At 39.8% G+C, this 27,712-nt stretch overlaps 1 protein-coding gene across 1 annotated transcript in view; it reads right to left on the bottom strand.

Annotated features, from left to right (window-relative positions):
- RGS5 (regulator of G protein signaling 5) overlaps positions 1 to 26,396 on the bottom strand; it is a 52,100-nt gene extending 25,704 nt beyond the window's left edge. Inside the window, exons 1-2 of the mRNA XM_014841170.3 lie at positions 26,125 to 26,396; positions 68 to 178 (exon numbers count right to left, since the gene is read on the bottom strand). Of these exons, the coding sequence (XP_014696656.1) occupies positions 68 to 178; positions 26,125 to 26,168 (155 nt within the window). The 5' untranslated portion in view covers positions 26,169 to 26,396. The remainder of the gene's footprint in view (positions 1 to 67; positions 179 to 26,124) is intronic.
- Between the last annotated feature and the right edge of the window lie 1,316 nt (positions 26,397 to 27,712).

The following is a 27,712-nucleotide window of genomic DNA, read 5'->3' as shown; positions in this document are numbered from 1 at the left end:
GTGCTATACACTTGAAAAATAGGCATCCTCTGGAGGAAAAGGAGCGGAATCCATACTCATGACTCACTTCTGGGTCTTGGCTGGTTTCTCCGGCTTCTCATTATACGGAATGACAAGGTCAATAGCAGAGTCTGGCTTCTGGAGGAGAATTCCCAACTTGATCTTAATCTCCTTGGCCCTGAAAGAAGAGATGTAAAGAGGAATGGGAGTGCCACGTGAGCACACAAATCTAAAAGAGAGATTTCTTCCTGTGTCAGAGAAACAAAAATGAACAAAACCCCATTTCACTGTTGTGGCAGAAAGAATACTAACGTAGAAATTGAGACACATGAATTCTAACAATTAACATTCATCAAGCTCTTACTATGTCCCTGGTTAATATGCATTATCTCATCTAATCTTAATTACTGTTTTATTTGTATTCTTTCATTTTATATATGGCAGACACTATAGTACTATTCCCATTTTACAGATGAAGAAACTAAATGACAGAGAGTTTAAATAACTTACTTAAACTAACCCAGCTGGTATGTGGTGGAGATGGGACTTCTGACTCTAGAGTTCACTCACTGCATTGCCTACCAGTCTTCTGAGGGCTCTGCTCCCAGATCTGCCATTAATTAGATGTATAACATTTGAAAAAATGATTATTTTTTCCTGCCAGACCACAGTTCCTTTATCTGTAAAATGACAGAGTTAATCTAGATGTTTTCTTCTGCCATTTTCAGCTATAAAAGGAAATCATTCTGCTTCAGTTGTACGGATTTGATTTTTTCTTCCCAACCCCTGGCCCATTGTTCCATCACGGCTGTTGGAGTATCTTACATTCAGTAAGCCTTCAACAGACGTGTATTAATTGCCAACGGAACGACTGTAGCAGCATTACACCACTCCTTTCTGTCTTCAGCATTCTAGTGAGTGGATGTGGGCAGAATTCTGAGCCCTCCTCCACATAGGATGCAACTGTTTTTATGCCCAGTTTCAAAACTAACCTTCTAGGTTAGCCATTATTTTATCATGAGTCTGAATTCAAAAAACACCAAGCAAATCTTAAATGTTAATCCATAAGACAAGCTGTTGTATATAGGGAGACCCAAAAAAGCTGTCCCTTCATTGTCACCTTGGCACTTTACACATGCTTTTAAGATAGAGTTTATCATATTGCATTAGGGTTATTGATTTATGTGTTTGTTTTCCAAGCTGGATATGAGGACGCTTTGGAAGGTAGAAATTGAGTCTTAAATACCTTTTAACTCCTGTACATAGCACAATGCTTGGCAACATAGTCAACAGTCAAAAATATTTACCAAAGTGAACTAAAAATATCTTGATTTTGCTCCTCAGAAATCTGCTAACATTTATCTCCTGGTCAATGCAGACCATAATCAAAGTCTTGAAGAGCTGTGACAGGATTCATATGGTGGCCAGACAGGACTTGCTGCTATAAACACACTTTCGTCATGCATTCACATGGAGACAAGGAAGAGACAATTTAAATAAAGTGTGTAAGATTAGCAATTATGGATATTAGGGAGAGAAAGGTAGGGAAATTTACTATATAACTTACAAAAACCCCATAAATATTGAATCATATCATAGTTTCCTCTAGTATCATAAATATGATTTTGAAACTATGATTTAGAATTAGTCACCTCTCCAATGTCTTTTCCTTTTCATTTCTTTCTGCTTCCGTTCTTTCCCTAGGACCCTCTCTCTGAAGCCACCTGGGGTCCCACACTACAGCAGATCAGGCCCAGCCCAGCATAGCATTATGGCTGGAATAAAACAGGAGAATAAGGATAAGCGTCGCTTTGATTCCAAATTCTGGAAGTTGCTTAAATTATCTAATGTTTATTTTTTTCTGTGCCTAGAAATTGGGACCGATAAAGTAAAACATGCTCATGGAATTTTTTGTAATGATTAAATATGCTAATGCATGTGAATCACTTAGCACAGTGTTTGGCGTGTACTACTGCTTCTTCAGTTAGTTCTAACTGCATAATCATTTTTTCAACCAAACTCAATCCATGTTCTCTAGCTTCAGGTCCCAAATTAAAACATCAAAAAAATTCCCCACAAGTTACTAAGAATTACGACACCCACTACCTCCCATATTCTTCCTCTGGAGACAACACTCGCCACTGTTATATTTATCTGAAACATGATGAAAACAATGTGGGCGGGCGCATGCAATGTTTGTGGCTACCCTCTGCTGGCTGGTGTGTGGTACTACAGTCAGAAACGGCAGGTCCATTTTTTCACACAGGTCGCAATATCCCACCCAGCTCTTGAAGAACTTCATCCATAATACTGCTCTTCCAGGCTCCATTTACCCCTCACTTCCAGCCCATAAGGCGAATGCAGGCAGTAATTTTTTCAGTTTCAATCTTGACCCAATAGTTCATTCACCGTTATTTAGATAATCTATTGAATAGTTCTCATATTCTTGGTTTTTTTATTCATCTGGTTCTTTAGGTGTTTGTTTTGCTTTTTTTTCCTTCCCAACTTCTGTCTCTTTTTTCTTTCTCACTTTTGCTCCATTTGAGCTATTTGTTTTTGTAAAATACAGAGACATATTTGTGTATGACTGCCCGGTGAAAGAGTAAGTAGGACCTGAAAGGGTAGTTAGAACAAATGAGTTGCGTATTTTTACATTTCATTTATTCATTACTAATGTACTCCTCGCTCATGATTACTGTGTCAGCAGGACACAGTGAACATACAAACTCTCACAGGGTTTGGTCCTTGCCTTCAAGGTGCTTACAGCCTACTGAGGTCTCAAAGTTGTAACTAGTCACAAGGAGCCATTCAAGGAGAGGATGTCCAGACAGCAGCAGAGCACATTGGAGGACACCAATATCCACAAGGGCGAGTTGGGAGGCTGCTCAGAAGAGGCAAATGTGGAGCAGAAAAGGATGGGCCTTCCAGGCAGAAAGAGGGGAATTTGCATATGCTCTGAAGAGATGCAAAAGTGACTCTGTATTTCTTGAGCCTGAAGTGTGATTAGGGAGAGGAGAAAGCCATGCTAAGCGAAGCCCGCTCACTCTGCCTCCCCTTCCTGAGGAAGGCACGGATGGTGGAGGAGGCTCTGTACCCAGCCCATGGCAAATTTGGTATGAAAACAACAACGGGGTAAAACTACTGAAAGGGGCCTTCAAAGACTGTTTCAGTATACAGAGATGGCATCTTATCTTCTAAACTCAATCGGTTTCAAAATTTTCCTTTGCTAACTCTTTCACGATGCACTTCCCCATAAAAACGCCGTCTATAAATAGTGGTTAAATTCTCAAGACATCCCACAAAAGCCTTTTAAAACCAGAATGAATCAGAACCCTTGTAAATTTTATCTATATCACTGCTTCAATAGGTTTTTGTGGGATGACCTAGAAATCAGCTGCCATTTATAACATTGCCTATAGAAAATCATATTCCGTTTCCTCAGAGTAGACAAACATACCAGAACATCTGATTACTGTTCTCTTCATTTTTGCCCTCAGGATGTGAGGGAGAAGGGAAATGCTGTGCTTGGAAAACATTTCTTTCTGACTTCGACTCCTGGCTTCGTATAGGTCCAATTACAGGACATCAAAAAGTTAAGAGTATAGACATTGGTAAGTCCATTTGGTTTAATTAGGAGTTTGAGACAAGACAGAGAATGAATAATATTGCATCTCTCATAAACGGTAAAAGTTTAAAGGCTGAAGCGTTCACAGATGCTGAAGTGGAAACCACTTAAAACATTTTACACTTTTTACAAAGATAAACTGTGTTGCTACATTTGTTCTCAAAAGTTCCTGGAACACTCTTTCATTCCCTCTTTCCTCTTTCTCCCCACCATAGCCACACATACAAATAGGAAAATGAAACACAGCAAAAGAAAATCATACAAAGCTCAGACCCAACATTTTATTTTCCCCTTTCAAAATCAACTTGACTGTATCTGACATTAATTTCATGTCAAAAACAACCCCATCCAGAGAAGAAAACTTTCTGATGTGCTTATGATTTCAACTCAGTCTCCGGCTCTACTTGACCCTATACTAGTCATTTTTCCTGGCTACATTACATTAATGCTTGGGAACAAGAAACAATTTTATCTTCTTTTCTCTCACCTCCCACCTTGTTATCATTTTGTTTTACAAAGAAAAGCTTGTTTTGGAATAAAATCAATTGGCAATGCCTGGGTGAAATCTTAATTGAAGGTTCGGGGGAGGTAATTCTTTCTCTAGATGACTCATATTAGTGATTTCAAACTGAAACGGGTTTGAATAATTGTAGGGTTGTGCTGTTTTCAATCTGTGACCTGTGTGGGTACGCTGGCCAGGAAATCAACTTTCCAAAGGCCGTGGGCCACCTCCATCCTTCCTGCTAATGAGTGAATTGAGTGAAAGTTATTATCTTAAGGTGCATTAGTGTGGAAAACAGTACAAACAGTCACTGAAAACAGAAATATGGCTGAATTTTTAAAAATGCAATTATATTCAAGTAAAATTTATCAATAACCAACTACAGATGGTCCCTAACTGACGATGGTTCAACTTAACGATTTTTCGACTTTATGATAGTGTGAAAGCGACACACATTCAGTAGAAATCATTCTTCGAATTTTGATCTTTTCCCAGGCTAGTGCTATGTGGTACCAGACTCTCTCATGATGCTGGGCAGCCAGGGCTCCCAGTCAGCCGTGCAATCATGAGGGTGAACAACTGATACACTCACAACCCTTCTGCACCCATCCGACCATTCATTTTTTCACTTTCAGTACAATATTCAATTAAATGAGGTATTCAACACTTTATTATAAAATAGGCTTTATGTTAGATAATTTTGCCCAACTGTGGGCTAATACAAGTGTTCTGAGCACGTTTAAGGCAGGCTCAGCTCAACTGGGATGTTCGGTAGGTTAGGTGTATTCAACGCATTTTCTACTTACGATATTTTCAACTTAGGATGGGTTTATCGGGACATAACCCCATCGTAAGCTGAGGAAGATCTGTATATATAAAATCTTGTGCCAGGTGTTTCAAGGGTTACAAAGTTGTTCCTTGCTTCAGAGACACTTGAAACAACTGAATATAAGACATGAGCACATAAACCATATGCTAGATATTTTTGTAGTCATTGACAAAAGGATATACTGATAAAAGAACATAGGCCCTAACCTCAAGGAGCTCAAATGTCTCCTGATGTGATAATATGAAGATGGTGGCACTGGGAGACGTGCTCTAACAGTGGCTCTATATTCTCAGAGCCCTCTATGTTTTTCCTTCATGGCCCTTGTCAATTTGCATTCATATCTCTGCATGTTTATTTGAGTATTGTCTATCTCTCCCTTTAGAATGTCAGGTTCCCAAGAGCAGGATTAATGTCTGTTTTGTTCACAATTCCAATCTCAGCATGTAGCCCAGGGCCTGGCACTTAATGGGCACTCAATAAAGATTGGCTACATAAATTGACGAATCAAGAAATGAATGAGTGAACTGAATTGCTAGGTTATTGTAAAACTGTATTTTGGGGTGGGATAGGTGAAATATTGAAGTGTGGCACAGAATAAGGCATCAAGGACTAGGACGTCTCTAATTTGGTTAAGTGGAAAGATGTAAAGCTGTTAAATGACTACAAAGACTCTAAAGTAACTGATTTCAATTTCTGGTTGAAAATAGACAATTGGGTTTCAAACTGAGCTTGCTCATTCAGTTCCTCACACCAGAGAGGACATACCCTGATGAGAAGAGGGTAATTATGATCACTAACAGTCTGATCAGGCTCCGTTAGGAGACCATCATTTATCAGGACCTAAAACAAACAGAAGTAGCCCTGAGGCGTAGACTAGTCCTGTGGCAGGTGGAGTTGGCGACCACGGGCAGGTTTTATTCTAGACTCCAGACATATGTCGGGAACAGTCAAGAAGGAAGACAAAAGCAGGAAAGTTGGGAAGAACAGGACAGAGATTTTACAACACATTTCTCAAAGAGTTGTCCCAACATGTCCCATGTCAAGGACATGCCAATTTAAATTCAACTCAACTTAAATCTGTGTTGCAGATGCCCGCTGCTGGCCATGGGAAGGTGTGACCATCAGTGAAGAAGTAACTAGAGAGTGGATTTGTTCCAGGCTGCTGCCTTCTGAGAAACACCACAAAGCTTGCTTCTTCATGAGCAAAAGGCACATGCCCTTTCTTGGCTCCTAAAAATGTAATAACTACCCAGGAAAGACAAATAAAAGTTTCTAAAACACTTGTTAGCAGCCAGTCTCCACAGCTGGAGAGTACCCGGTCAGCCGGATCTGAGACACAAAGGAAGAAGTGAGCTCCTCTGAGTTCTTGTGGCAGAGATCTGAACTCAAGCAGAGGCTGATAGAGAGAAAGGGAGCCCAGAGGGTGTGTGCTCATTGTGCTGGATCCAGCTGGAAGGATTCATTTGGCTGAAGACTGAAAAAGCCTTCTTGTTGGCTGCTCATTTAAAAGTTGAGATGATCAGAGTCTGTTACTCATAGATGTCTCATGAGAGACAGGGTTAATAAGTGATTGTGAAAACCATTACTAGAGTATAAGGAAATAGGGGAAAATCAGATGAGTTCTGGAACTGAAATTCTCAACTCCCCAGGATCCTCTACACCTGGCCCGTCAAATTCAAGGCTGACTCTCAAGTACAGGGAGAAGGCAGTGCCGGGTCATTCTGGTGGAGAAACAATGTCCCATTTTAGCATCTACCATTTTCCTGAACTAACCTACTTCAACTTGAACTAAAGAAAATCCACTCATTGCTTATGTCTTAACAGAATGTGAAAGAGTGGCTGACTAACGTAATGTGATATCATGTTGACGTATGTATTTATATTCTTACCGGATTTATATATTAATATATAATACATCATGCAAAATGACTATGGTTAGTTAATATGAAATATTCTTCAGTGGTCCAAATGATAAAAAGATGAAGAAAATGCGAAATATATGGTATTGTAAGTATTAATGTGTTATGATATAACTCCAGAAATGACAGCTCTGTTTCTAAACACAATTGAGTCATTCCCTGGTAGTGCTTTAGGCTTTTGCTCATATTATTGATTAATTATATAATAAGCCATGTTAAACTACAAGACGGCTGAAGAAATGGAATTGACTATGTTCGTCACATCGTATGTATCCAGAGTGGGCACATTTCCTTCCAGCTCTTGATAGCTTCTAACCAACCCCCATCGATAAGTTCTCTGAATAACACCTACTTCCATCCTTGTGTTCAAGCTCTTACTTCAACTACTAGGTTAACTTGTCATCAGGGCCCCTCACAGGCAGTCTGTAGTAAAAGACTAGGGAGTTGACAAGGGTACTGATTTAAATAAGCTGATTTTATTTCATAGGATCACAGTAGAGACAGAAAAGACTGGCCTCAGTAGCTTCTCCTTTTACTTACTTATTTATTCAACAAATTAAAAATACATTTATTAAATGCTGGTGATGTGCCATAGACTATTATAGGTTTCAAAATCCCCAGTGAAACAAAAAGACAAAGTCCTCTCACGAAGTGTATAGTTTTAGTTGGGTAAGACAAACACAAAAAAAGGAATCAAAACAATGAAATGAAAAGTTTTAACTGGTTGTCATTGCTACAGTGTGACATTATGGATGTACGAGTTAGCATCAGCCACCTGCTTTAATCAGGAATTTACATCACATTGGTGGTCAACAAGCTTTTTAGAAAGACCACACTCCAGAGGCGCCTGCTGTAGGTGTCTCCAGCTGTCCTTACCGAGATCAATACCAGATGCTTTGCCAATTAGCAGAATGTGTTAGAAATGAGTTTCTACGTGTAGGTTTGTTCATTAGATAATGGGCTCGCTCTAGTCACAAAAATTGTATTCAAGACGTTTGGACTGGTGACACTGTTGTAAAAACCTCCACCCATTCCATAGAAATGTTATGAGAATGTCATTAGCTCTTCATCCTTAGAGATGGCACCTGTGACTTGATCCCTGAATAGTCCCATATCTAGGCCTTGATTCTGAGATTTCTTGTTGCCTGATACCAAATAGAAGAGTATCAGAATCCCACCTCAGATTATTATTGTCTGAGTGAACCTTTCCCACAGGCTGTAGTCAGAGCACAAAGAATGAGGTCTTTATTGAGATTACAGAACAAGTTGTATAAACACGTATAAACATGGCGTATAAATAAGTTGTATAAACCAGCTTGTTAATAACTATTTGCCTAAATAAGTATGGCACACTTGCGTTTCATTCTATGTATTGTGGTCTTGCTTTCATAAGCTGGTAGTGAAGTTGTAGAGAAATAACTAACCACCATCCACCACTAACCATTGGTTATGTACCGAAAAGAAGCTGAGCTAGACATGAATAAAATGACTTAGGCTCGTCTTCAATAGCCACTTACTATCTGTGTGACGTTATTCAAGTTATATTATATCTCGGCCTCAGTTCCATCATCTTTAAAATGAGGATAACATTAATAGATACTGTAAAAAGTTTCTGTGAGGGGTGCATGAGAATATGCATGTAAAAGTTAGCATAGTACCTGGAATACAGGGTACCATCATCATCATCATCATCATCATCTCTACTTATTTAACACTCATACCACCTAGGATTACAATTTGCAGCAGTTTCCTTTCACTTCTGGGATATTAATATTTGATTGTATTAAGCTCATTTACTCGTGGATGAATGAACTTCATGCCTTAAACCCTACTTTCTTGGTGAAGTAACAAAGATACTGGAGTAACTTAGGAAAAGTCATAAGCAATTTCCAGGGACTCTACCCTGGGGATGACAGGAGGAAAGCTAGGTGTTCAAAGCCAGGAAGATACTGGACTGCAAAGCAGTAACTAAGAAAGCGAGGAGGCCCTGACCCACTTCAAAGCAGCATGCAGAGGTCCATCTCACAGCACCCCTGTTTGCTCCCTGTTGGTCAAATGCAGACTGGACTTGGGCAGGTTGATACTGCCTGGCCCTATTGAATGATGCATCCTCCTCCTCGGTCACCTGGGGGACAAGCACACTCTGTCTCCCCAGATCTCTGATATATCCAAGTGTGAGGTCACCAGACTTTCATTTTAACCACAGAATCCCTGAACCCAGGACTTCACCTATGGTCAGGAGGTCACTCCTCCTCACAGCACACAGGCAAAAAACAGGTGATCTGTGGCAACTCTTAAAGATAATAATAATAACCTAAGTAAAATATTAATTTATTGAGGTATTCATTCATGTTTTTCTCTACATATGGTTTTTCCTCTCACTTTCAAGATGGTAGCTAGGCGTTTCTGCTTCCTTACCCCTGAGGGAGTTGTGTTGTAAGGCCAAAAGCAGAGAGGGTAGTTGAAGGTAGCATCTCATTTCTGGCCTTTGTTTTCCAAGACCCTAAACTCACCAGGGACATATCCTGGCTTCTTCCCAAAGAGGAGGACTGATTTGATGAGTGGTAAAGGAAGAAGCAGAAAAATGGAGAGGGAAAAGAGGATCCCTGAGACAAGGTCAGAGGACTGTGGTTTAGGGTTCTGAAACTGATCAAGATCCCCTCCCTCCACCTTTGCAGGACTCCAGGGAGGTGATAGCACCACAGAGGGGAGCAGACATATGGTGCCCATGATGAGACTTGACCCCTAGCACCAGAGCTCCCAGCTTCACCAAAGACGGTATCCAGACCACAGCAAGGGGCCCTGATGTGGCATCAAGGCATTGTGAAGCTTCAAACAAGAAACATATAACTAATGATGAATCCATTTAAAAATTCAAAAACCAGCCACTTTTAAGTGTGAAAAAGCTCCCACAAAAAAACCAGGAAGTGTTCGGGAGAACTTACTAACCATATGGTGATGAAACCATGGAAACAATGAACTAAATGTGGCAGAGTTTCCATTGCTGAAGAAAAGTCATTAAGAAAAGACAAGCAACCAGCTGTTTTGGATAACTAAGTCACATGACCACCTGGATCTGTCTGGATGATTTCATAAGATACTTTCCAGATCTCAATTCCATTATTACAGTCACAAGTAACATGTTGAATTGTGTTAAACCTCTTCCCTGCACTTGTCAGAGAAAATGTCCAACTCCCAACCACAACAGAAGTCCTGTCTCAGGTTCTATAAATGGAAGAGTTTGTAAAGTTAGGATACGGGTTGAAAAGGCTGTTCCTAGAGAGAAAGTGAAGTGGAACATTGAGCTTTTATCCAGAAAATCCAATTAATGTCAAAACTAAGCTCTTTTTCCTATTAAGGCAAGAGACAGAATAGCACAGTGGTCAAGGACATGGATGTTAGGGCTAAACTGCCCAAATACATCTTACTACATGTGTGACTTCTGGCAAGTTTCTAAATCTTACCTCACCTCAGTTTTCTCATTGGCAAAATGGAGATAAAAATGGTACCTACCACTATGATGATGATGAAATGAGTTGCTGTATGTGAAGCATCTACATGAATGACTAACACATTTACCATGTACTCCATAAATGGCAGAGTTTATTATTGTTATAAATTACAGAAAATCATGTGCGAATGAAGTAAATTGTCTAGCTTACTCACAGGAAAAAAAATGACAACTCTCAACATGGAATACAACAATTGCAAGGAAACTTAGGGAAGAAAGTGCAACAGAGTAATGTTTGCCCTTGACCAAACCCTATTTTCAATTCAGTCATTCATTTGCTGGGTGATCCTGAGTAAGCGATTTGAGCCCTCTTGTCTTCAGTCAAAAAAAGGGAAGACAAACAGGAAGGAAGGAAGCAAAGAAAGAAGGAAGGAAGGAAACCAGTTTAGTGAAAAAACCTCTAATAGCCCTCCTCTGGCTGTTATAAACAAAGATTTTAAGATGATCAAATTCAATGTCTGTAGTATATAAGTGAGAAACCAAAGACATGAGATGATAACTGACATGTGAATGGTACCATATATCCCTTTTTTATTCAACTCTCCTTCCCAATATCCCATTTTTATCTGTAACTACGATATTCTCCTTATTCTCATAATTTATAAACACTCATTCATATTAAACTGTTCATCTTCTTCACTCCTAATAGCTAATCTATCACAAATAATGTTCTTTCTTCCTATAAAATGTGTCCTTTCTTTTAAATGTTTCCTTTCTTCTCCATACCCAAATCTGCCCCCCTTCTCCAGGCCTGAATGACTGTGACATCCCACCTTACTGTTTCCCTCTTCCTATTTGAGTACGTTCTGCACTCACTGTCATACCAGCCTGTCAGAAACAATTCCCTGCTCACTTGTAATGGTTCTCTACAATCTACCACAGTGGTTCTCAAACTCGAACACGCACTCCCGTCACCTGGAGGTCTGGTTAAAACACAGATCACTGAGCCCCATCCCAGAGTTTCTGATTCAAAAGGTCTGAGACAGGCTGGAGAATTTACAACTCTGGTCCAGGACTACACTTTGAGGACTTCTGATCTACTATATCAATTTCAAAACACTTTCTGGCTTCCAAAGTTCTCCATTTCTAACCTTTGTCCCCAGAATTCCCTGCAACCACTTGAATACCTAGTCCCGTTGGTCTCCTCAATGTCTTCCAAGCACACCACCTCCCTCTCCGTCCACCCACACCACAATTTAAAACTCTTCTAATACTCTAGGCCCAGAAGTCTCACTCTTTTTCAGAAACCTCAGTAATTACTCCAGCCTAGACTGCTTTCTCTTGTCTCTAGAATAAAATCACAAAATAGAGGCACATTTCAGGGATCTTAGAGAGCTTTTAATTTGTTCCCTCCACCCTTATTTTAAAAGTAGAAAAACTCAGGTTTATAGAAATTAAAAGATTTTCCAAGATCTCTAGTAAGTTACAGAGCAAGGGATAGAAGACATTCCTTCTGCTAAAGTTATGGACAGCACATTTTCACCCAGTTTCTCTAGTTTCTCATGGTTGTGTATCTAAGAGTTCCATATGTATGGACTCCCAGTGAGACAGCAAGCTCCTTGAGGGTGGGTACCATATCTTACTTCCTTGGTCTCCCAGAGTATCTTGAAAATAACTAAGTACTTTAAAGTTGCTTTAACTCCTAGGACGGTATAGAAGATAAGAGCAGAGGTCCACACTGCTTGGGTCTATATTCCAACTCTTACTTAGCAGCCGAGTTACTTTGGGCAAGTTACTTAAATTCTAAGCCTCCATTTTCCTATGTAAAATGGTGATAATATAGTTCCTGCCTCATACAAATGTTATGAAGCTAAATAAGTTAATGTATTAAAGTGTTTAGAATAGTACTTGGCACATAGTAAATATTCTATAAATGTGACCCATTATTATTACTGTTCTATTATATTTGGCCTATTATCCCTATCAAAGCATCTTTCACAGGGGTGTTGGTTAGTAAATGTTTATTGAATGAATGAATGAACATATGGAATGGAACAGAACTGAACAGAATAGAATAGAATAGAATATGTTCAGCAAAGATCTGACTGACATGCAAGATATGCTTCTTTCAGAAAGTCTCTGCCTTGGAATAATGCTATTAATTCTGAAAGCATAGAGAAGCTACATTGTTGGAGATCACTCCTATGGAGAGACAGAGAAAGTAACTTTGGGGGCTGGCCCGGTGGCACAGCAGTTAAGCTCGCACGTTCCGCTTCTCAGTGGCCCAGGGTTCACGGGTTCAGATCCCAGGTGCGGACATGGCACCACTTGGCAAACGCCATGCTGTGGTAGGCGTCCCACATATTAAGTAGAGGAAGATGGGCACGGATGTTAGCTCAGGGCCAGGCTTCCTCAGCAAAAAGAGGAAGACTGGCAGTAGTTAGCTCAGGGCTAGTCTTCCTCAAAAAAAAAAAAAGAAAGAAAGAAAGCAAATTTGGAGGCCTCTGTCACTGCCTAGTGCAGCTGATAGTTACATTGGAATATCACCCATCTTGTGCTGCTATTTAAAAATGAAAAAAAAAAGAGTATTGTTTTTCTTAAGCACTGGCTACTACTTACCCAAGGATTCCCGTGGAAATTGAGATATTTCCCATGCTTTTGTGGCCTGTCTCTGACATACTCATCACTCAGAGTAGGTTATTGGGGGTGATGAAGGAGACACAGGAGGGACAAGACAGACAGGATGGAAACAGTTTATTTCTCTGTGACCTTCAATTCCCCATCTTATTCAAAATATTGTTGGCAGGATTTCTGGACTTTTGGTAATTCAATTTGGAAGTCAGATAATGAATAGTGGGAAAATGGACCTCAAGTTGAGGAGGACAGAAATTTATGGTTTATTTTGAGTTCCAAAAGTGGAAGGGTCAGAAGGCATTCCCTCGAGAGCTTCTCTCAACACTCGTGTGACCCATAGTCTTTGAGCAGCTCCGTGTCATTCTGCTTTAAATTATAAAGAAGGACTTTGTGGACTGAAAGTTCCTTGCTGTACATGGCCCCTACTTTATTTGACTTGTTTTATAAATTAGAAAAGAAGGAAATAAAAGTGGTAATAAAGGGTATTGGAGAAAGAGGGAAGGAAAGCAGAGCAAAGTAAAATTTACTGAGACCTTAATCAACATTAACATGTATTACATCATTAATAAGAATGGTTCCCAGAACTTAATGTGTCCTCTCACAATGAATTTATGTAACAGATAGAAATTCACTGCCTCAAATAATCAGACACTTGGTCAACATTTACCTTTGCCAAATTATTAAAAGGGTTTATTGAGCCAAATAATGACATACCAATGAAGAATAAAAGGACTGTTTCTTATCTGAAGCCTAGAATTAGATTTCAAACCACCTCCCCCGCAAATATCATAACAACACTTTATTATTCTCAAGATCTCTATTTTCAAGAACTATCTATTTATTGATTCATACATTCATTCCTATATTCATTCATTTATCAGACTCTAATGAAGTACCACTTCTTGTCAGGCATGTACTACATAATATAGGAATGTTTTACAAAATTATTAAGACATTGTTCCTGACCTCAAGTAGCTTCCGTTTTATAAAGAAAATATGTCTACATAGTTTTATTGAGATGTAGCCACGATGTGGTAGAATAAGGCCTAGATTTGAAATTCGTGCACCGGAATGCAGGCATGTCTTGGGCAAGACATTGAAATGATCTGTCCTTCTTCATTGGTACAATAGTGACGTTGATAATGTCTAACTTGAAGGGTTAGGATAAGAATTAAATGAGATAATATCAAATATCCAACCAAAGCTGAATCTGAGGAAAGTAGAGTTAGAAGAGATATGAAATACAGGGAGGATTAAAAAGTTCTGCGAGAGTTCAAAGGATAGAGGGTTAGCTTCTCTGTGAGAGAGAAATAGAGAAAGCTTTCCAGAAGGGTTGAAATTTGGAAATGTATGATTTGGCTTGACCCCTGTGTGACAAGGGAGGAGAGGGTATTAGTTTGGGTCCTAAAACAGATGCTTGCTTCCTGTTTTTCCCCCACCTTCCCAGAGATCCTTTCCAAAGTTTAATATGGAAGCCCACATTGTTTTAATACATTTTCTAAAAATTCCAAAGAAGCTTTCAAGGTCCATGCATATGTCGCAGGGTCATAATCCTGGAAAATTTCTCCAGCATTCTTAGAATATTCTCTCATTTTCCTCCCAGTGCGCAATGCAGTCTGCCTTGTGGCACTCACACATAAAGACTTGAAGAATGGTGGGGCTGGCCCCGTGGCTGAGTGGTTAAGTTCGTGTGCTCCACTTCGGCGGCCCAGGGTTTCACCGGTTTGGATCCTGGGCGAGGACATGGCACCGCTCATCAAGCCATGCTGAGGTGGCGTCCCACATGCCACAACTAGAAGGACCCACAACTAAAAATATACAACTATGTACCGGGGGGCTTTGGGGAGAAAAGGGAAAACTAAAATCTTAAAAAAAAAAAAAGACTTGAAGAATGGGGACTCCCCAAATGGTATGATTGCTGAGATAGGGGTTACTAAGTTAGAGATCTAGGCTCAAGATAGGAACAAGGTTCAGGAACCAAGCAGATGGTCACCCAGGTGCCACAAGAAGGATGCAAAGCAGGAGTCTTTGGGCTAAGCACTCCACACTAGACTGAAGACGTGAGGGATCTTAGACAACAGCAAATGTAATTTTATTATTGCCAATGCAAGTCGCAGCTGATAGGAGACTATCAGACATAAAACACAACAAGGGAAAAAAGATCTGAGAACTTGGGGAAGGACGCCAGAGAGGGTGCCAGGGACATCCCAGAGAAAAAAGAAGGGAAGAGCAATGTCTTCTAAATGGAAAAGTATCTTGTTAAATCCTTGACACATGGCCTGCACCTGAGAAATTTTCACAGAAGATGACAGAAATCTGCAAGGCATAGAGACAGGCACAGAAGGAGAAGGGGAAGCGAGGAGGGAGGGTTGTCTCATTCAGTTTTGGATGCTTTCCAGTCCTTTGTTCTTGTCCCATCCTGAGACTTGGCTGCAAGGATCACCCAAGATGAAGATGAATAAGAAAAATGACACCTTAAGAGAAAGCACACATTTCCCATTATGGAAATGGCTTACTCAACACATGCAATGCATAAGCTTATTTAGGGCTCATGACAATCCTACAAGGGAGGTAGAAATATTATCCCCATCTTGCAGATGAGAAAACTGAGTCACAGAGGAGTTAGGTAATTTGCCCCAAATCATCCAGTAAATGACAATGGTGGGAGTCAAACCCAATCTCACTTCAGTGCATGGGCTTTTAATTACTATGCAATACAGCCTGTCTGTCTCATGCTGTTCAGATATTCTAATTGGCAGGTATATGCATCTAGTAAATAGAAATGGAAAAAGATCACATTTCTTCTTAATCACTATTTTGTTTGGTAATTAAAACCTTTTGAAAGATGGTGTCTCTGGAAGAATAAATATTTTAAAAGTGAAGACACACCAAATTCATAAATTAAAATTCATCAGATAAAATAAAATGAAGGCAATATGTAAATCCACAGACCTTTAATTAGTTCCAACTCTAACTAGCTTTGTGATCTCGGATAAGTCACCAAAACAGTTTGGACAGGTCCTCATCTATAAAAGAAGGAATTACCTGTGACCCTGATCCTATTCTCCATCTGTGATTCTAAGCTGGTCATATTAGAGAAGACAGGACAAACAATCATACCCCATCTCAAGGAGCAGAATCTATCAAGCCATTAGACTTTCATCGTGCGCCTGTGAGTTATCAAGATTGTGCTAGGGGCTCACTTCCAGACTGTCACACTTGTCAGTTTTCTTCGTTATTGTCTTTTTCATGCTCTAAAGCTAGCATCCATTTAATAAAACGCGCTCCCTAAGTAGCTAATAGAAGTTACACATTCCTTTCCCTCAGCTGCATTCAGCATCTGCACTCCCATTTTAGCACAATTATCAACGTCAGGGCCCTGTCTTGACCAGGAAGGAAGACAAAGATTAAGCCATTCTTAGTGGATCTGGAAGATAAAAGTTAGAAAACAATTTTAAAAAATTTTAAAGGCTTTTTGAACATTCAGATGAGAATTCAGAAAAAAACCCAATTTACAGACAGTTTTTTCCCTTGACACTGACAGCAAAAGGAGAAAATATAAAATGTCAACTATGAAGGTAGAAGACATATTTGCCTAAGAAGGAAAAAAGCCCCATCAATCTACATTTATCTTTGTAAAAGAAAAATTGTTTCCTCCTAGCAGGCTCAGCATCACTTTCAATTTGTCTGCATGGATCTCTGATTTCAACAAACCATAAAAATATCAGGGATGTATGAGTGTGTTGTGTGTGTGTGCGCACCTGATGCATGTGTGTGTTCAAGGGACACACCTTTTGGACTTGGGGGATTCAGAAACAAAGTTGAAGATTCTGGAAGCATGCCATCCAGAAAGTACCAGAACCAGACCTTACATAACAGGCTTTTCTGAGAAAGCATTCCGCGTGATCTGCATCGTTGACCTTGTCCCGAAGTGCAGAGGTCATTCAGTCCCATGCTTCTATTGACCCAGATATCTCTTGTAAACTATCCCCTAAAATAAGTTGCCAAAATACAACAAACTACTTTGTTAGTGGAACATCTTGATTCTCTAAACTTCCTGCATCCCTACAGACAAGTGCCTCATCAAGAAACAGATGTCTGCACAAGAAAATGTCCAAAAGCAGTAGCTTGACCGAAACAGCTCCACATGCTTCACTACCAATAATAAGCACTTACAGAGTGGAGCGCTTCACATTTTTCAAGGATTTTACTTCATGCTGCATCTCTTACTCTGACTTTAATATGATAGTTCCAACATGTTTCTAGAATGTAGAGTTGTAAGGACTGAGTGAGATTCTGTCCACATGGACTAGGTATTGTTTTGAGAAGTGTCTGGAGAAGCAGTTGGCAAGGAGAAAAGAAAGCACGTAGAATATAGAATAATGATCTTAGACTCATTTGCTCTTCTTGAAGCCAACATGATTATCAGGTGTCTACTGTTCAAAGCATTCAAAGATGGCTTTGCTGAATCCTTTCAACTCCGAAATATTTCCTTTTTGAAGGAGAAAAGATGTCAGGCCAGGTTGTATCTCGACATGGCAACTGAATAGAATGCTTTGCAAAGAAATACTCTGACTGGACTTTCCAGGAATGCTATTGTCAGTGTGAATAAGCCCAAAGTCACAGGTACATTAGCTGTGTTGATGGTGCATGCATCCTATAATTAGGTTGACCATACCTACAGATTTTCTAGGAAAGACCCAGTTTCTAATGCCTGGAGGCAAGCTGTATGTCCTCATTCCGGTTGGAAATTACAGTTGTTGTGCATATATATGCCTGATATGAATTCATGCAGTTAGAAGCAATCTTCGTGGCTTCAAGAATTGTGGGCACAACAGGATCTACTCAGCTGGTAGATAAAAATTGATTAATTATGTAAAGGTCTAGAAGCCCTGATTCACCCTTTTCATTCCAGCCTCGAGGATGGAAACTCTCACTGTTAAGGCAAAGGATGTCACCTTCTGGGCAGATTCAGAGGGGCATGAGTGGGCCACCCTTTCCACTGACTGGAGAAAAGGGTGACATAGTGTCAAAGTAGTCAATGGCACCACACCCCCAAGGTCAGGTGTGTCTGCGTCCTTGCTTCGCTTTCTCCTCCTTGCCCTCAAGGAATTTACACTCTTGAGATAAGAGAGAACTAAATTAGTTGTAAACAAAGTACAAGAATGATAGACTGTTAAGAATACATGATCTTTGAACCTGTCAATTCACCCTTGAATTTTACGAGAAACTGAGACCATCTTTTCCTTTCATGGAATTCACCAAAATAAAAAGAGTCACTCTCCACTACATATAAACACATATTTCTCACAAAATGGGAGTTTATTCCGAATTTCTCACAAGTATTTTTAAGAAATATGGGGTTCTTAATTTAGTCCATTGAGATCCAAAGTGGCTGGAAGAAAACTGCACATTTTTAATGGATTGCAGCTTTCAAGCTACATCCAGAAGTTAGTTCCCTGGTCTTCCTGGAGGACTTGACATGAGATGCAAAATTAGAATAAAGATGCAGTCTGTCCTCAAGATACATGTTGTCCAAATTAAGAACAATAAAGTGGAGCTGGAAGGAAAGTAAAGGATCATATAATTGATTCATCGCCTTTTACAAAGATGATAATGAGGCCTGGAGAGGGCAACTGACTCATGACTCACCCTCTGCTAGTTAGTAGAAGCCAAAGTTACAGCTCCGGACATCTGCATTCCTCACCCAGTACCTTTTCCAGAATTTTTTTCTAAAAATTCTGTGTTCTACAAATGAATTGCAGAAAAAGAAGAAATAAGAGACAGGAAGCCTACTGATGAAGAGAGATTAGAGAGACTCAACCAATCTCGGTGTGTGACCCTGAGGTTTCTGTGGTATCCACGCCTGGGTGGAGATTTGGGGCACCTTTCAGTGTTGGAGGTAGGGTGACTGCACGCAAACCAGTTCAGCAGTTCAGGGAAGAGGAATTAGTTCGCTCACTGCCGAGAAGCGAAAGAACAGAAAAAGGATCTGTGCCCCAGCTGGCTTCCAGCTCCTGGCGCCCTGCGCTGCACGCAGCAGGAGCTCAGTAAACGTGATTTGATGTAGAAAAGCCAGCGGGAGGCTTGGTGAAAGGATTTTTGCAGTTAGTAAAGAGACGAAAGGGTGCTGCAGACAAACCCCTGAGGTCAGTTTTGTTTGTGAATCACCGACGCCTCACCACGTCTGCCCTCTGCACTAGCAAAACCGTCCAAATTGAGTTTGCTAACGTCTCCCGATCACACAAAAGCACTGGGCTCTCGGTCTGAGGGGTCCTTAAGTGTGTTTTCAAGAATGGATGGACCTTGAGGGTATGAAGTTAAGTGAAATAAGCCAGACAGAGAAAAGACAAACACTGCCTGATTTCGCTCATATGTGGAAGACAACAAATACTGGATAAAGAGAACAGATTAGTGGTTACTAGGAGGGAAGGAGGTTGAGAGGGTGGGTGAAAGGGATAAAGGGGCACATATGTATGGTGATGGATGAAAATTGGACTACTGGGGGTGAGCACGATGAAGTATATTCAGGAACTGATAAACAATAATGTACACCCCAAATTACACAATGTTATAAACCATTATAATCCCAATAAAATTACTTGGGGAAGAAAAGAAGTCTTTTACACAACTGGGGCCCAATTACTTGTAGAAAGAACACTAGATCAAAGGCTAGTGTTTATCAATCTAATAATAATAACATTTAACAATAGTAAAAAAAAATGTGAGCTTCATTTAGATCCTGATTCAAATAATCCAACTGCAAAAGACCATTTGGATGCTTATGGATATTTACTGATATTAAAGAATTGTTCATTTTTAATTACAATCATGGGCTTTAATGCTATTCAATGTTTTGTAAAGAGTTGGTATATTTTTTTAAAAAAAGGACCCACTGAAAGAATTATGGATTCAATGGGAAAAATACCCTACTATTTTACAAATTCACCTTTATTATTTAAAAAAGATAAAGACATGATGAGGAAGGATGAAAAGAAATAAGTTTTATCAAAGACCTCGCCACGTAATTGAGACTTAAAGGTTTTCCCGACTACCTATAAAGAAGAAAAGAAGAATGAAAGGAAATTAATTATTTAATAGAGGCGCACCTACTAAAAACTAGTCACTTTATGTACATTACTTTATTTATTTCTTATAGAATCTCTCCTCAACAAGGTCAATATCCTCATTTACACATGAGGAAACGAAACTCAGAGAGGTTTAGTGACTTTCCCAAGTTCACACAGCTAGGAAGTGATAGAGGTGGGGTTTCTATCTCCATGTTCTTTCTCCTCCACTCCATTGCTGATGTTAAGGAAGGGGATAGATTGTGAACTTACACCCTTCCTTATTTTGAATTTTCTTTAATATTCCTAAAACATGTAATAAGAGCTGCTTTCTCAAGGCAGTCAAAAACAATCAGGCTTCAACCGGCTTTATCCTCTGGGTGACTCAGCCTTAAAACATAGCACAGATCCTGTGTTATCTGGGAACTGAACGGAACTTTAAAGGAAGAAAGAGATAGGAACCTGTTATCTTCTGGCCTCCAGCCATATTCTGGTTCCTGTTACTGATGATGGATCCTGACTGAACTAATTAAAGTTTAGTTCCTTTGCTTTCCAGCCAGCAGGACAGACAACAGCCATTAACTGGCCCCAGAGACAGAGACCCCCTCCCTAGATCTGACCTATCCCACCACGGTGTGTAGTCCTTGCTAGAGAAGAAGAAACAAATTAGATATCCTCTCAGGGATCCCGCCAATCTGAAGATGCTGGCATCTGAAACTGTTTTGAATTGCTATCTGGTGATTCAACATAGCCTAGACTAAAAGGAAGAAAGACTAGAAAGAGGCAACTGGTGAGAATACAGAAGAAATTCATTAAACAAGCTGCGGCAGGAAATACATGAGAAATAGCTGAAGAGATACAGTTTCATATGGTTCCACCAATAGCTGCCAAAATGCTCCCATCGTTAGAAACAAGAAAGACTCGCCTCCTTAACAAGGGTTTCCTGAGGAAGTTATAGAAATCCTGGAGGTTCCCTGCCCTTCCTCTCCTCCTAATCCCACTCCCACTCTTCCCAGCAGGAATCCTCTTTTTTATTTATTTCATTTTGCAACACACACTCTTTCTCCCATCCTAGCCTACAATATCGCTGATACGAATTCTTCCCAATCCCTTTGGAAGCAGAGAAAGCATCAGGCCAACCTGCAAGCGGGGCTGTCTCCAATTGTTGTAAATTTATTTGTGCATTCTTTTGACAAAATGTTAATTAAGTGCCTACTACGTGCCAAGTACAGATTGTCTTTTTAGTAATTGAATTCCTCAGGTACCAGAGGTTAACTGATTAGAAACTCAAAGCTCCCTCCCTGTTTACCTCTAGGGATAATATGGATCCCACAAAGTCGTCCTAACATCAGCCAAACTCCTTGGGCCCTCTCCACGCCTTTGCACAGGCAGGCCTGCCCCTCTTGGCCTGGAATGCCTTCCTTCTCTCTCTTTCTATCCAGATCTGTCTAACTCCTCTGTCCTTTCGGGTTTAGCTCATAAACCTTAGTTAGACATCATCCCCTGTAACTTCTTGGAAAGTTTTCCCTGACTACCAAAAGCTCTATAAGCTTCTACCTACTCCCTCCTTTTTTTATTTTTTATTTTTTTGCCAAGGAAGATTTGCCTTGAGCTAACATCTGCGCCAATCTTCCTGTATTTGTATGTGGGTCATGGACACAGCATGGCTGCCACCAAATGGTGTAGGACCATGCCTGGGAACCGAACCCCGGTCACAGAAGCAGAGAGCACTGAACTTAACCACTAGGCCATGGGGCCAGCCCATCCCCCCATTTTTGTGCATCTATTCCTTCATAGTGGATCTCAACACACTAATTCCTTCTTATTTACTAACTGAACTGAAATTTCCTTGAGAGGTTTTTCAACCTTATGCCTAAGGCAAATACGGAGGTTTGAAAGGCAATCCAGAGAAATAATTGTTTTATCAATAAGAATTGAAACAAAGTTTTTCTTAGTGACTCCCCCTCTCCAATTTTGTTAAATAGTTCATTCGCTTTCTTAACATTATAGAGTTTCATTGCAATATTTGCAATTATATCACAAGGCTATCAGCTATAGCAAGCTTCAAATTTACACTTCTTCCCAACTAGAGGTCCTGTAACTACCTCGTTAGGCTCCTTTGATGATCCTGTATCCATTCTGACTGAGCCATGAGTTGTGCAACTTAAGTGACACAGTCTTAATTCACTTGGTACTTCTGTTTTCTCTACAGTTGACCCAAAGATGTGCTCATGCCTTTGGGAAACGCTGTATTTACTTAATCCTGCAGACCCAGGAGCCTTGGCCCACTCGGTATGGTGCTTCCACATGGTTTAAGAACCTTAAAAGATTAGTTGATCACTCCCTGCTTCTGAGGGGCTTCCTACTCTAAATTGTCCAACCTTAGACCCACATAAATCAAAAGATGGGTAAAAATGGAATTTTTAGTAAAATAATAATTAATAAGAAAACAAAACATCACCTCCCCCATTTACCTTCTGTAGCCCCTGAAATTTCCAGCATTCCCACATACTTGAGATGGCCAGAAGCCCTTGTGTGAACTGTGGATTAAACACATTCCACCACTAGCAGCCTTTACAATCTTAAACGGAAACTAGATCTATGCCAGACACCTACAGATGTGAAGGGCCTGTGACACTTTATTAATGTCCCAGGGAAAATTCTTTGTCAGAAGCTAAGTCTTCATTACTCGTTTACCCCCTTGTTAGTTTAGTAAAGACTGTGAATTGGTATCAAGACTAGTTAACAGTGATGGACAAAAATCATCATCATCACACTGGTTGCTTTATATTATAGTAGGAACTTTTTGGGAATCATAATAATAACACTTCTTGTCTCAGAATACTTCCATCCTTTCCCAAAGAGCAATGCTTACTTTAAAAATTAAACTTGTTCAGAGAAATTCAAGAGACTCTGAAAATAAAACGACTTTTCAAAAGAAGCCTAAAATTCTAAGTTGAAAATCACGAATAAAAAGAAGACTTCAGAGCATTCAACTCTTTCCTTTTCTAGTGACGCCATAAGATTCCCACCCACACAGTACAGGTTTCAATATACACAGGGCAGAAATGGTGGGGTGGTGGCCCTTTATGGTGTAAATGTTTGGATTATTCATCTCTTTAAATATATAAAAACATGTGAAATCAATTTGGAGTTTTAATGAGCAACAGTCTTAAAAATCTAAGTAAATAAAGAATAGTTTATACAAGTACGTCAAAGATGACTCTGGCTTAATGCTACCCTAAACATTGAGAAAGGAGTTTCCTAGGATTAAAGCTTCCCTTACATGAAGTAAACTTTGATTTCTTGTAAATCAGTAATTTAATCACTGAGTAGGTTGCTTCTGCGACAGCCAAGATGTCAACACAGGGCTGTGTTCTTGATGATTTTTCATTAACCAACTCTTTTCTGCTTCCAAACTTGAAGAGAAAAATAAATAAAGAAAAATTTCCCTTTAATTGCATCTCTCATTAGTCACTGAAACCAGGAGATCTCACTTCATTTGAACTATGTTATAATCGGAAAGGATGTTAGAGAACAACCAACCTAACTTTTGTTTACTAAATAAGAAATAAAATCCTAGGAAAGTGAAATCACTTGCTCATGGACACAAATGAGATAATGACAAAACTGAGTATGCTCTTTATTCCTTAACCAGTACTCTTTCTACCCTGATAAATAACATGTTAATCAGATTTTTGTAACTGAATTCTGTTTCCAATGCAATAGAGAAGATACATTTGAACTCTTCAGCAGAGCTTTCCATTAAAAACAGTTTGTTTGATAATGCACATATGTGAGCCTAATTTATTTTATATGGATTTCAAAATATCTTTCTCTAAGCATTGAGGCGTACCCATGTTCCTTTCATAGCTTGGAGAGGAGAAAGGAGGAGGTGGGAAGCTGGTGGGGATGAGGGAGGGGAGAGAAAGAGAGTAGAGCCAGGGAAGGCTGGTTGGGAAGCATTCATTCGAGTATCATTGTGCCCTTAGGATACATAGTCTTGGATTCTTTCCAAGAGTGTGTGCTAACAGTTCCACAGATCCACAGTTCCATTTCTCCAAAACACGCCTCTCAGGCAGCATTGTAATTGGAAATCTGACTCTATTTGCAAGGGTAACAGATCATGAAAAAGAAATATGTAAGAGGAGACAATAATTGCACGATTCTACTACATGCCAATAAATTAAAAGGTTCAGGCAACCTATGCAAAAAAACCTTGCTCCTCGGCCACTCTATAATATTCTACGTGAACATTAGTTATATCCTGGAGCAGAAGAATTTACTGTGCATTAAAAGATACAAAAAGTGATTCAATATTAATGTTGATAGTGAATCAGATATAAAACAGTAATAGGAATCAATGAAAGAAATGTTCCATCCATGTATCTCAGTAAACATTATGCATGTTTACAAGGACATATAGGGCAAAATTAGTAACAATGCCAAACTTTTAATAAACATTTATTGATTATTCACTAAATGCCAGGCAGTGTGTTATAGGATCACAAAATGCCTGACAGACTGACGTCACAATCATTCTAGGGTCAATTGTTCACCAATTAATGAAATACATGAAAGTACATAATAATTTCAAATAATTGAGCTAAAGGCATCCATTAAAGTTATTGTGAAAGTCAAATTGCATTTCTCATAGTTGCAAAGATGGAAAAGGAAATAATTATGCATCATCTCATATTCAAGGAACTTTGGGTGCCTTTCACCTCCCTCTGTTCTCCCTGTTGCTCAGGCTTTCTACAGAGGGAAGGATAGGCTGATAGCAATAAACAGTATCCACCATTAAAACCTGTCCCTCTCCCCAAGGTTGGTCTGATGGCCAATATGGCCCCCTAGTTACACCCTAACTACTGTTACTTAACTACCATGAATTTCTTTTATGTACATCTTTTAAAAATAATCTGTGCTTTTGACAACAGTGGATAAAGGCAGATTTTATTTTCAGTCACTAGACAGTATTGTTGGAGATAAATTCCTTTGCCATAATGATCTCTTTAAAAAATCATTTTGAGGTTGTTTCCAGGGTAAAAGTCATCAAAAAGAAGATGTGAGCTTGTTAAGAGACAGGAGAAGTCATAGATGGCCCTTTGAACAACACGACCTTCTTAGGCAAACATTGCCTTTAGGCATAGAGTCAGGTTGCAAAAGGGTCAACTTTATTTATTTTAAACAAGGAAGGCTCAAGCCAAAGTTAATCAAATCCACTCTTAAGAAAGAAGAAGAGGAGAAACAGCCCTACTTCTCTGCACCAGGTAGGATTATTGGGTTAAATTTTCCAACAAGTCAGATATTTGTTCTTCTGTTTACTTAGGCTAGATACTTGGAATTCCCTCCCAAATGTTGTCCAGCAGAAGGACAACCAGGAGCCTCAAAGGTGTTCCTCTTTATCTAAAAAAGAATGCTAGCTAACAAACAACCTCTGTGTCCCGAAGGCTTTCTTCTGTCCAGCAATCCAGCTGCTTCTATCTAATGGGATCAAGATACAAACAATGAGAAGTCCCCTCTGCCTCATTGCAAACATTCCTTCCTCTCCCAGTCTATGTACATTAATAAAGGTTAACATCTACATAGTTCTAGTATGTGCCAGACAGCGTTCTGAGCATTTCATATACAGTAATTCATTCAATCCTCATATCCAGTCTATAAGGTAGACACTCCTAGTATCTCCATTTTATAGATAAGGAAACTGAGATATGGAGAGATTAAATAAATTGCCCAATACCACACACACAGTAAGTAGTGGAGCCAGGATTCAAACCCAGGCAGTTTGATGTTGGAATTCATTCTCTTAACCTACGCTTTTGACTCTGAACAAGCACCTATAGACGAGACATCTCCTCTCCTGGGAGGAAATGCTTTGGATAGTAAATGTTGTATGAAATACCCCATGTTGTATCAGTTTCCCAGCTCAGATCTTTCAAAACCTCTGTGTTGTTAACAGACATGAGACAATTCCCAGTCTACAATCAAGCATCTGTTTCACCACAAACTATAATGACCCTTTATTGCCTCTGGGTATCCTCCCCTGAGTAAAGATTCTCCGTATCTCCATCTCTTAAGCCAAAATAACGGTTCTCACCTTTCCAGGCATGAGTGGGGCAAAGCTGCAAGTCCTTTGCACATTTTGGCAGGTAGCTTAGCTCCTCAGCTTTGAGCACAAATTCTTAACAGCAGAGTGAGTCTTTGGAAACTTCAAAACTATCTGGGACTGCCTTTCCCTCCGAGGAATATATAGAGGTCTTTCCCAGCCCTCTGTGGCTCTCCGGACCAATCCCGAGCCTCAGAGGAAATTGCAGGCTGGAAAGCAGCAGCACTCTCGTGGGAGGTGGAGGCTGGAATCTTGCCTCTGCTGCAGGCGCGGCTGCAGCATCAGGCTTTCTGCTGCTCTTATCAGAACACTGGTGGCTTATTCTGCCAGGGCAGGATTAGGCCCTAAACTGTGCACAGGTCATTCATGTTTTAACTCATAATCTCGAGCCCACCACAGCAAAGATGTGAGCTTTGTTATGAAGCAGAGCGCTGTGGGCTACTTCAGATCTGCTAAAGTCATCGACTGTCAGGATTGCAACAGCCCTTGCAGATCATTTAGCCCAACTTTGTTTCACAGTGGAGGATAGATTTAGAGAAGCCTAGGGAATGTGCACAGGAGTACATACCGACATGCCAGGCACTCAGCTGGATGCTAGGAATTCAGAGAAGAAAGAGGCACTCCCTGCTCTCAAGACCCACAAACATCATATCAATACAATGTAGGTGAGGGATGGAGGCAGGCCCAGGATGTTGTGAGGTTTCAAGGGCCACTAGAGAAGGTTTGGGGGAGAAAATAACCCCTGAGCTGAATGCTGGAAGAGACTAAATACACTACACGATTCTACCCACTATATATTACCCCCCAAGTACCCCTAATTCTATAAGTGGTCTTCTGATTATTCTTTACTTTGATGACTAGGTTATATAACTGTTTGGACCCCCACCGACCTACCCATCCATCCGTGGCTAAGCTTGTCTTCCCTTTCCCTTCAATCTTTTCCTGCCTTTTATCACTCAAAGATTTTTGCCACCATAATTTGGCTGATTTGTGTCTCATCCTGTCAGGACCCAAAGGGCTAATAAATTAATATATAAATGCAAATGCCTAAGGAGTAGGCATGAGTTCAAGTTAAAAATAAGCAGCATCACATAATCTGTAAGAAAAGCTCTAAATTTGGAATTAAAGATGATTCTCATAATGTTCCCTATTGTCTGAAATAATTTGTTTTAAACTGTTGATCAAGGCCTGTTATTGGCTTGTGAAGTCAATACAGTGTATTATGACCTGGTGTTTTAAATTAAATAAGTAGAATATAATAGACAAATATTCACATGCATTGCATGAACAAAGTTAAACATTGTTCTCTGAAATTTTTGCTTCAGTCATCAATATGTATGTCTAAACAGGGTCTTTAGATAAACAGCATTTCTTACTATGTCATAATCAAAAAGGTTGGAAAGCCATAGCTCTGTACCATATTTTTTAACAAGGAACCCTATTATAATCACGTTTGTACTTCTAGCACTTAGCACAACATCAGGCATATAGACATTCACAAATATTGCTTGAACTAAATGGAGTCATCCAGGCTCTGCCATTTACTGGCTGCATAAACACCAGCAAATGAATTAATCCA

Source organism: Equus asinus, chromosome 25 (genome assembly GCF_041296235.1).
Source record: "Equus asinus isolate D_3611 breed Donkey chromosome 25, EquAss-T2T_v2, whole genome shotgun sequence".
Classification (NCBI taxonomy): domain Eukaryota; kingdom Metazoa; phylum Chordata; class Mammalia; order Perissodactyla; family Equidae; genus Equus; species Equus asinus.
This window is presented reverse-complemented; position numbering and strand designations above follow the sequence as displayed.